We start from the raw sequence: 12,275 nt of genomic DNA on the forward strand, positions 1-12,275 counted from the left end.
GCATATCATGAAACTGTAATTAGTAACTAATGAATATGGGAAGATTTCTTTTTTTAATTCTACAACCAAGAAACTCCTAGTCTCTTGGAATGCAATAGTCTAAAACAACAGAAACAATTCAATATAACATTTTTAAATAAAGCATAATACCAAGATGTACAAGAGGACCAACAAATTTCCCTGTTAATTATTTTTTTAATGAAGATAATGTAAGTAAGGCTAGTATAATATTATAAGGATGCAAGAAACTAAATATGAATCTTTAAAATGTAATTAGAATTTTTATTTTATTGCAACATCAAGTAAAGAAATCAATTATAACCTTTATTTCTTGGTATATGCATTATGGAAAACACCCACTATTTAAACTAATTGCAAGTCACACAAGCAAAAAAGCTTGCAGTATACTGATACACAAACATGATAAAGCTCTCTGTTTTGAAATCAGATTATTTTTTTGAACATTTCAAAAACCTTATAGCAGCTTTAATATGAATATATCACACACTGGTATTTCTTCAGAGAAACAGCAAGTTAAATATCCCTAATATGTATCATTAATATCAGAAAGCCAGTATGTATCTTTAATACTTCCACAATTCTGAAACCATTCTCAAATGGTCTATGCTGAACTGTGGCCATGACATATGCCTGATCACCAAGAATATTGCTTTACGAATATCAGAATTAAAATGAGAGTTAATGAGTTAAAACAATAGTATTCAACACTAAACACGAGGATAATCTTGAATAGTAGGCAACATCACATGAAGGGACTATGGCAAACACCAAAATGGGTAAATGTACAATGAGACTTATTTTTGTCTATAGTACCACAGAAAAGGGAGGAATTTTTAGTTCATTCATTAGAGAAGGTAGATGACACACAAAGAAAAGAAAAGATGATCTTTGTTGGAGATCTAAACAGCAGAATAGGTAATGAATACCAGATATGGAAATGTTTTGGTAAAATTTGGAGAAAAAAAAAATCTAACAATGTTAAGTACCTACTTGATTTCTGTTCAGGACATGGACTAGTCATTTCTAATACCATTTTCCAACATAAAGATGTTTACACAAATTTACATGGAAAGAAGAAATAACAAACACGAAAGACAGTATGGTTGACAGTATTCCAACTGACAGTTCAGGACACAAGAGTATACAGGAGATTTGAAACAGGAAGTGATACCAGGTTTGAGCAAGATAAAACTGGATGTAATATTGAAAAGAATAGTGTGAGAAAGTTTTAAAAAGAATTAAAGCCGAGAAGATTTTAGAGGTGAACTGTAGACTCAAATATACAAATATTATTCAAGAAAAAATGAAAAGGTTTGGAGACAAGAATCAAACTGTAAAATCAAACATGAATAACGATGCATCATGTTCATTTTACAAGTTTTGTTTAGAGAAAAATATATATACAGAATTGTCATTGCTTGTAAAATTACTAAAAATCCTTTATATCTAATACAAATTTTATTGCAAAACTGTGTTAAACAAAATGTGTATCGCATGAAGTATGACATCATTATGTCTCGATGTTAGTGCGTTTCCAAATATGGAAATCTTGAGTGTCATTCATGCATACTACATGAAATCTGGGCTCTTGCATCAGGAAAGAAGGTCTCATTCTTTGTTGGCAAAGCCAGCCATTGGAAGGAGTATCTTAGGGTTCATCATGTGAGGATAACTGCTCATCACTGGAGCATCTCGTGTCAGGAAGGGCAACACAAGTCACTACAGAGAATTCATCAGAAAAAGCATTTGTTGAATGGCCAAGGTCACCACATTGCTGAGTGATAGAATTCAAAGGTTTGTGGATGAATGTCTGCTCGGACATTCATCCACAAAAAGCTAAAATGTACGCCTGGTTTCAAAGCTCTTAAAGACCGTATTACGATTCTGTTAGGGGAAGGGGTAATGTGGCTGGATTTAAACTAAAACCATTTGTGATATGGCACAGTGAGAATCCATGAGCCTTCAAACACATTAGGAAGCATACACTTCCAGCTCATTATCGGAGCAATATGAAGTCATGGATGAATCAAAAATTGTTTGCAGATGCCTGAATCAAACGTCATGTGAGTCAAATGGAAAGCTGTTGTGTGAAATGAAATGAAATGTAGAATTTAAAATTTTATTAATTCTAGATAATGCTCCAGGTCATCCGTCTTATATCAGTGATCTTCACCAAGTTCAAGATCATGTTTCTCCCTCCAAACACTACTTCATTGATCCAACCGATGGATCAGGAAGTTCTTGCAGTGTTTAAGGCTTATTATCTATGGAGAACTTTTTCACAAGCCATTTCTGCCACTGAAGGAAATGATCAGACTCTCATGCAATGATGGAAAGCATTCAATATCTATCATGCTATTAAAAATATTGATGTAGTTTGGAATGAAGTGATCTCTCAATGTATAAGTGACATATGAATAAAGACATTAAAAAGGTTTGTGCACGATTTTGGAAGTTTTGAAAAAATGAAGACCTATGTAAATTGAGTGAAGAAATAGTGGACCTAGGAAACAATCTGAATCTCGAAGTGAATGATGACGACGACATAATTCAACTCATAGAAGTGCCATTGAAGAGTTGACCAACGAAGAATTGGTTGAACTGGAGAAACAATGTGTGGCAAGAAAGAACGAGAAAAGAAAAACAGGAAGAGGTAGTTAAACAATTCACATTGAAGGATTTTTTGCAGAAAGGTTCTCTGCAGTTAGTGATGTTCTCAAAATGGCTGAAGACATGAAACCCCAATGTTGAATGCTACTTATTAGTAGAAAGGAAAGTAGATGATGTGTTTGCTCACTGTAAACAAATTTATGATGAAAAGAAGAAGAGGAATAAGCAAAGCACATTGGATATTTTCATAAAAAAAAAGTTACACCAGGCCGCAGCCACCTGGTCCTTCACATAGGGAAGGTAATGAAGATATGATTGTGGAGGAAGATTTCGTGATTATTCTCCTGTTTTATAGTGGCAGTAATGCACAGTACAGTTTTATAAGGTTAAATGAGAGTATACTTATTAAGGTTAAGTCCCTAACTCCTATAGCTCTGCTGATTTAATGTATTGACTTATGTCCGAACCGACTTGCATCCTGCCAGATGGAACAGAACCCCAACGTAAGTCGAGAAATGACTGTATTTGCAGACAATTCACATTATGTGTCTTTATTCCGCAATCAATTGTGCTAGCATAAATAATCTTGGTGTAATTGAACAAGTACCTATTCTAAGAGAAAGCATACTGCTGTATGTAATAAACGTAAGTCACTGTTAATTGAGAATATGCTTTAACGATGCTAAAAAATAGAATTACTTGTAACTGTCTAAGGCTTGAAATTTCATTTATCCATGTTTATATGTAGTAGTGTAAATAGTTTGCTTGATTTGATTAAATTAGCTTGTGAACAATACACTGAGACCGGTGTGCCAATGCACTAATTTGAAAACTATGAACCTAAATTGGAGGGAAGGTATTTATTGGCAATTGGAGGGAAGGTATTTATGATATGCTACATGATAAGTTTAAGCCATGACTGATATAAAGCAAAGATCAGAAGTTAACAAGGAATAATATCTGCTTTATCTTCCTTCGTGATTCTCAAAACCTCGCACTCAAAAAGTAGTTTAAATGGTGCAATTGTAAATCAAAATTCGTTATATTACAGAGTGTGAGTGAAAGTAAGAAAGCCAGAGCATAAAGTAAAAGTTAAATATAACTAAAAGGCACAGATTAAAGCAGAATGGAGGGAAAAAAGAAAAAAAAAAATGAATGATTTCATTTTTTTTTTCTTTTTTCCCAGCCATGGAAGCATGTAGTTAAATTGTCTGCAAGGACAGAAAAATCCATCTTGGATTCAGGAATTTAAATAGGAATTCATGGAAAAGAAGAAGAACGCATATACAAAGTCATAACAAGTAAATTAGCATGAGCTCTAAGGGAATGAATTCAAGAAAGCATAAAGCAATGTAAAAGCAATTAAACAAAATTTAGAGGATGTCTCTTGGTAAGAATATAGAACATATCAGGAAGGTGGTAAAATGTTCTAAGGGCTAGCTATTGAAAAAGCTTAGAAATGGAGGAAAGAGTACTGTAAAAGGAATCAGAGATGATAAAAGTGACATAAAAACTGAAGATAGATATTTTAGTTGCCTGGAGTAATTACTTTGAAAAAGATTAAGTTAAAAAAGAAGTGACAGAAACAGTAGTAAAAAACATTCAAAAACACAATCATGAATACATATCAATAATAGAGGTATAAAAATACAGTCATCAAAATTCTCAAATGTGGAAAGGCAGCTGGAGTAAATGATATTATCTGACCAGAAATGCTCAAACATGGAGGTATAAAACTTTTATAGTTGCTGACCTGCATAATTCAGAAGTCATGGTCAGAAGGGCAAATTCCAGATGATTCAGGTAGAGGTCTCATAGTATTCATAAAAAAGGAAACAGAACTGAATATGGATCTGTTCAAGCATAGCCTGATCAGATGGACTGGTCAACACCTCATCCTGCTATCCATGTTGGTGACTTCAACTCTTATCACGCCATGTGGGGCTATTCCTCTAACAACTGGGACGGTAATAATCTAGTTAACTGGATGAATACATATAACCTGTATTTGATTTACGATGCCAAGCAGGAGGGCATTCTCCACTCAGCCAGATGGAACAGAACCTACACCCCAGATCTATGCATAGTCACTAAAGACCACCCCTCTGCCAACAACCAGAACAATCCTCAATAGATTCTCTAATAGTCAGCATTGTCCATTAATAGAGACGGGCACATTAATTCCAGTCATCAGTGAAACACCAATCGTTAGATGGAACCTTCGTAGGTCCAACCAGAATGCATCTCAGAAACAAATTGAGCAAACCATTAGAGCAATTCCACCTACTCTCAATTGCTATCCTAGATTTGTTAAACTAATCAAAACTGCAGCCAAAGCCTCTATTCCTAGAGGCTACAGAAAACAATATATTCCATGCTGGAGTAGAGAAACGGAGGAAGGTTTAACCAAATACAAAGAAAGAGGAGCAGGATGCAGGAGAGTACATGTCAGGAATTTGATGATAACGATGATGAGGAGGAAAGATGGATCTCAACCATCCATGAACTCGATTTCACCACATCTAGCAGGAAAAGCTTGTCACTTCTGAGAAAATTAGGTGGAGCAGAACCAACATCACACAAAACAACAGAGATAACTCCTGATCAAATGGCTAATCATTTATTGAAAACCTCCAAGATACATCCCAGCTCTATCAGGAAAATTGCTGTTCAATCTTCCATCAGACAAATTATGAAGATGGGACCCGAGCTTCCTGAACTTGTACACCCAGTATCTCGGGAAGAGGTATAGGTAGCCTTAAAACTCACCAAGAATAGCAAGGCTGCAGGAGTGGATTGTATCCTCCCTGAGTTTTTAAAACATCTTGGTCAACATGGTTGGCTACCCTTTTCTCAGAAATTATGACTGGTAAACTACCAAAACTGTGGCAGGAAGCCAAAATAATTGCAGTGCCCAAAACAGGGAAAGATCCAAATGACGTGAAAAATCTATGACCTATCTCCTTGCTTTGTTCCACCTTTAAGCTCTTTGAAAGAATTCTCCTTAAAAGAATTTCACCACTCATTGAAAGAGCACTCCCGATTGAACAAGCCGGCTTCAGACCAGGAAGAAGCTGCTGTTACCAGGTCCTGGCCCTGACAACACAGGGCCAGGACCTGGTAAGTAGGCTTCCAGAAGAAATTTAAATCTGGAGCCACTTTCATTGAACTAACATCAGCTTATGACGCAGTCTGGATCAGGGGCCTCCTCCTAAAGTTAGGAAATATTATAAGGTGCAAAAAAACTTTCCAGCTTTTTGAATCCATTCTCTCCAACAGAAAGATCCAGGTCCATATTGGTGGAAAAAAGAGCAGGCCCAGATTCCTTCACAACAGTCTCCCTCAGGGCTCTGTGTTATCCCCTTTACTTTTTGACATCTACGTGTATGACTTACCACACACCAGCTCAAGCAAGTATATGTACGCTGATGACCTAGTAATCCTACATCAATCTACCTCCTTTGCCAACCTGGAATCAACCTTGAACACAGACCTGAACATCTGGAAGAGTACTTCAAGCAGTGGCACTTGAAGCCAAATCCTACAAAAACTGTGTCCACAGTATTTCACCTGAACAATGCAGATGCGAACCGACACCTCAACCTTTCTTTCTGTGGAAAAATGATAGAGCACGAGCCCCACCTGAAATATCATGGAGTGAGCCTGGCCAGAAGCCTAACCTATAAAAGACACATCACCAACCTGTCCAACAAAATTAAAACGAGAAACAATATCATTTCAAGGCTCACTGGAACAACCTGGAATTGTGGTGCAGAAGTCCTAAGGTCGTCTGCACTAGCTCTCGCATTCTCTGCAGCAGAATATTGTGTCCCTGTCTGGTAACATTATAGACACTCAGCTAAACTCTATCATGTGCACAAGTGGGACAGTGAGAAGCACCCCCTCTCTCCTGGCTGCCTGTCCTATCTAACATTGCTCCACCAAACATATGGAGAAGACAAGCCTCGATTAAAGAATTTAATAAAGCAATGAGCAACCCACTCCTGCGCCTGCACCAGACTCTTATAAATCCACCTGGTCTTCGCTTAAAATCTAGAAAGCCTCTCTGGGCCATGGACGAACTCTCTTCAACTACCCTGTCATCAACACCTGACATGTGGAGAGAATACTGGTCCAACAATCTCCCAACAAACAGCTTCCTGGTAGAAGATCCCATGCTCTGCAGCCTGGTTTTGCTCTTCCTAGGAAGATTTGGTCATCAATCAACAGGATCAGAACTAACCAGGGCAGGTGTGGCTATCTACTACATAAATGGGGGCTGCTTGACCATCTTTATTGTGATTGTCCACATCCACAAGGTGACAGATGAGGCCTTGGATTGGCTTTCCAGTCTGGACATTGACCTGTAGTTGGTATGATGGTAACAGTGGTTATGGAGGAAATAGAAGAGATTCAGGGTCCCATTCACCACGAAGATGTTATTCTCATAGCCGCTCTCATAGTCCTCGTCGAAATATCAGCAGAACTCCTCCTCGTGCTAAAAGATGATGATGCAAAGTGAAATGGGTTTTCTCTAATGGATCAAGATTTCACAAAAGTCACAACTTCTCTCTAATAAAACCTTGGATACAGCTACATTTGTGTTGAGAGAACATGCAGTCTTGTTATATTTGGTGCGGTAGGATGATAATTTTCCCTGAGTTGATTATAACACATTACTTTTGTTTTTTTTAAAAAATACTTGAAATGCAGTTCGTGTCTTTTATGTAATGAACTTTTACATGTTAAGATTTTCATCATTTGTATCTGGAGATGGTGATTTGTACATTTCACTTGTCAATTTCACAAAGCCATATGAGTAAATAAATAAATAAAGTACTCATAAAAAAGGACACAGAACTGAATATGGATCTGTTCCAGCATAGTTGAAAAGATATTAGGAAAAATACTGGAAGGGAACCCCATAGTGGAACATGCTGGATTTGACTAGTCTAGCTTCCACTGATGAATCCCACTCAATAAAGATCAAAACCAGTCTGGGTAGTAGCCCTTCCCATAATGCATAGCATTATACATGTCTGCAAGGATATGTGCATTGCATTATGGGATACTAAGTCAAGTCATTAACCTCTATATACACAAGAAACCCAGTTGTGATGTTACTTAAAGTGCAAACTTCGTTTGCATACACTTGGACAAAGGATGAAACCAAGCATATAATTTCTTGGCATATTTAATTAATAGTATAACCAGTTAAAAAACTACAAGGGAAACTAGGATTAGCTGCATCAGATCCTGTAGTTAAGTATAAACTGTCATAAATGAAAGGTATAAACTTTCATTTATGACAGGCCCAATGCACAGTGCAATGTCATTGTATTGTGCTGCCATTTATTGTGATTCACCTGTTAAGACTGCAAAATTTTGTAATCTTCTGATGGTCTCTTACACCAACAAAGTAACATGATTGCTGCTGACTGAATGTCTTCTAGGTTGTTAGACTATCATAGTACATTCTAGACACTACTGTGTAAGAACACCAGAGCACAAAGTAGTCTCAATGATAGTCACCCAAATATGTTGTGCCATGATCTGAGTGATAGTTGACATGGCACAACATGTTTGGGTGACTATCATCATTGAGACTACTACTTTGTGCTCTGGTGTTCTTACATTTTTGTGTTCGTCATGTTTGTGTTCATTATGCTTCTGGCTGATGAACACAAACATGACATTACTACTTGCTTTATACTGCCCAGAATGAATATGTGACACTATATTTGACGAAGTGGTAGAGCTGTCATGAATGGATGAAAGGGGGGGGGGCAGGTTCCAATAAAGTGTTTACTCAGCATGTGTATATATGAGTGAGTATGTGTTTAAAAGCAGTAAACTATATTAAATATACTCACTGCTCTGGTGGAATTTTGTGCAAAGGATCTTCTTCTGGTGTTTTAGATTCAGGTATACCTAAATGATGAAAGAATTTAATTTACACTCTGAATTTCTCAGTTAATAATAATGCTGTCAATAAACTACTATGGATTACCAGTGCTCAAACTACTAAAACTACTACTACACAATATATAGTTCCAGAGATCTTACCTTTTATTTCACTCCTTTTTGTAAAGCAAGCTATCAAATTATAAGAATTATATTAATCAATGAACAATAATTCTTAGCTAAGTGCAGTTAATTGCATAACTTTTTGAATATACACTACTCTAGACTTTAAACCTACATATTAAAAGTGTCATTCTAAATTAAAAATATAAAACATTTAAATTAACAGACAAAGCACTCACAACTGACTCAGGCAACCCATTTCACTCATTCACCACTCTCCAAGTGGAAAATCTAGTCCTCATGCCTTTGCTAAATACACTCTTACCCAACTTCCAGGAATGACCTCTCATTCTCTCCCCTTTAGCCAAGTACTGAACATTTCCCCTGATTCAATACTATATAAAAACCTCTAAGTAACTTAAAGGTTTCTATCATAAACCTCCCCCCCACCTTTCTATCAACCAACTTTTGCAATCTGCAAATCTTTAATCTATCCTTGTAAGGAGCATTCCACAAAAGAGCATCAAAAGAATATCTGGATCTTCTCCACAATCTGAGCACAATAATTAATCCAGGAATGATAACTCCGTTATCTCTGCTTGTCAATGTGTTCTTCAATAACCAAGTAATCCTGTGAGCTACCATGGCTACTTTACTAATATTCCTTCTAAACTTTAGCTCTCTAACTACTACTCCTGAATCCCTGGTTTCATTAATTTCCTGTAGTACAATTCCTTCAATGTGATACACAGCTTGTAATCTTTCTATTCCAAAATGCATAACTTGACACTTATGAATATTAAATTGACATCCATTATGTTCTGCTCATACTGTCAGCCTATTTAGATCATCCTGCAAGCTCTCTACATCACCTCTACTACTAATAAGCTCTCTACTACTATTATGCTATCTAACTTTGCATCATCAGCAAACAACTGAATATCTCAATTCAAATTATTTCCAATATAATTTATGTACAAATTAAACATCAGTGGTCCTAGCAAGGAACCTTGCAGCACATTACTAGTCACTTGTCTTCTCCTGAATTCTGCTCCTCCATATACTTTTTTGTATCTGTCTCAGCTACCCTTTTTTTACATAACAGTTTCATATCCATTCCCATTTGTTGCAGCTTCCATAATGGAGTTCCATGTGGTAAATCCTGCCAAACACTTTTGAGGTGAGTGACCAAGATGATAGCAGGTCTATGGAATGAACCCTATGAGAACAGGTTGAAGATTTGTGGGTTGCAGAAATTAGTTGACAGGCAGAAAAGGGGAGATATGATTGAGACATTCAAATTGCTAAAGGGTTTCTATAGGATTAATTCAGAGGATATTTTTGAGATCAGGACTGGTGGTGGGAGAACTAGGGGACACCTATGGAAGCTGGGAAAGCGTGTGGTTAGCAAGGGTGTTAGAGCTGGGTTCTTTACTTTTAGAATGGTAAATGAGTGGAATAAGCTGCCAGAGTCTGTTGTGGGTGCTATGACAGTGAGTGAGTTCAAGGCAAGGTATGATAGATACTGTGAGAATGTCGTATAGTTGTGTGGACATGATGTTTAGGGCCTCCCTCGATGAGTCTAAGGACTCCCTGGAGTCGCCCGTAATAATAATAATAATAAAAATCCAGAAGTCATCGTGTAGCCATTCCCTTTATCGAACTCTATTATAAAAAGTAATACAACAGCCATGCTTGAGCCTCTTGCTAGTAATAAATTCCTCTGAAAGTTTCATCACTCTTTGTGTTGTATAGCAGCCTAGATCCCTACATCCACTGCACCATCTCTACTGTTCCTTCATCTATTCCTGCTCCTTTCAATACTTGCCAAATTGTCTTCCATGGGACAGTATCATAAGCTTTCTCCATTCTAGATAATTTTAAGAAAGTATATAGATAATATCTGCTGTTCATATCAATTATGTCATTGTTTATTAGTGAATCAATCGCATGAAATATTCTTAAACACAGGGTATACTGATAATGTTGTTTAATTAAATCAACAATGTAGATAACATAATTAACTAAATAAATGTATTTATTATTTCAAATATTTTGCCAAAGTTAAATTGACATCTTCAGAGGAATAATACCCTGGTATGCATGCAGATACTTCAGTAAATGAGAAGGTATAAGAGAAATATACAGTCCTGGAATTACATCACCTATTGGCTTTGGTTGAAAGTTCTTGCTTGGCCACTAGGCTGAATGAAAGCAGATGGAAGTTATCCAGATGAGTGGTAGTTTAATGCAACCACATTTGTTGAAGTTAAAATAGTAGTGAGGGCAGAAGCAGAACTGAGGAAAAGCCTCTTCAGTGGAGTAAGTTTTTTTTTTTTTTTTTTTTTTTTGAGGCTGAAGAAAGGCAACCACAATAGGGTCTAAAGTCCTAAATGGTGCTCCCTAGTAGGCTAATTTGGTCTTGGTTGTTGGACTGAAGATGGGTGCTTTCCAAATTCAGGCAGTTTCATGCATCCAAATTTGTTGTGGTTTGGAAAGCTTTGCAGGGCTGAAGTAGATCCCAAGAATAACCTCTCATGTATTTGCTGTGGTGGAATAGAGGCCTTCTTCCAGCATATCTTGTGGTGGGTGTCCAAAGCATGATCAACAAGTCCAGAATGGCTGTAATGGTGGTCCATGTGTATAGAAATACATATTAGCTGTTCTGCCTATATGGCCATAGGAGGACAGTCTGCAACTGCAAGATATCTGATAAACACCTAGCAGGTCTGGGGAATGTGGCTGGTCTTTGGTATAGCAGATAAGAGATGCTAATTTTTATGCGGTCTCTAAGTGGTTGGGTTTTTTGCTATTTTTTCAGATGTATCCTAGCTATTTGGAATGGCAATAGATTTTGTGTAGTCTCTGTTCTGAAGTGAGGAAGGGGGGGGGAGTGCAGTAAAGAGGCTTTGATATTTTTTCTTGGATTTTGGGGGTTGTAACCATTGGCTACAACCACACAGTTATGGCACAGTTATTAGAACTGATTAATTTAGCCCTCTTATATAGGGGTTTTATAATCCCATATTGTTGGGAGGGAAGGGTAACTGTAACTGTTGGTGAATATACCAGTAGATATATTCAGTATTCAGAATTCAGTTCACCTTAGAAAAGGTGAACTGAATTCTGGGATATTGATTGTTTCAATGTGTTAAGAAAATGTTGAGAGTATTCAAATGGAGAATACATCTATGTAGCGTAGCCAAACAGCAGGTTTATTGGGACAGAGTTTAAGGTTTTCTCGTCGAAGGTCTCCATGAAGAAGTTGGACAGAGGTGAAGAACCCATAGCTGTTCCTCTATCTGTTTGTAGAATTTTCATTGCCAGATGAAGTAGCCAGAGTTCATGGTGAACTGAAACAGGGCTGAGATATCAGAAGGAAATATATCTAGGTGTAGATGTCTTTAAGTGGATCGAGATATTTTTTTATGTACAAAAGAGTGTCATCAGTATATTGACTAATTTGTATGAGGGGGGTGAATCAGTGCTATCCACAATAGAATGTAATGGCACATTTTTAATGGATTTTTGGTACCCATATATCAGGGGTGGGGGGGGGAAGAGTCTTGAGTTCTGATCTGTGCATTGGTGGGATCATAGTCTAAAGAAAGGTAGGT

The 12,275-nt window shown here is 37.0% G+C and overlaps 1 protein-coding gene across 2 annotated transcripts in view; it reads right to left on the reverse strand.

Moving 5' to 3' along the window:
• The window catches only part of LOC150095456 (uncharacterized), a 175,426-nt gene that overhangs the window by 21,090 nt on the left and 142,061 nt on the right, over positions 1-12,275 (reverse strand). For both annotated transcript variants that reach the window (XM_090410112.1, XM_090410113.1), the window contains one exon: positions 8,505-8,562. In XM_090410112.1, coding sequence (XP_090266238.1) covers positions 8,505-8,562 — 58 coding nt within the window. The remainder of the gene's footprint in view (positions 1-8,504; positions 8,563-12,275) is intronic.

This window comes from Typopeltis vanoorti, chromosome 20, assembly GCF_054136105.1.
Source record: "Typopeltis vanoorti isolate ZY-2024b chromosome 20, IOZ_Tvanoo_1.0, whole genome shotgun sequence".
Classification (NCBI taxonomy): domain Eukaryota; kingdom Metazoa; phylum Arthropoda; class Arachnida; order Uropygi; family Thelyphonidae; genus Typopeltis; species Typopeltis vanoorti.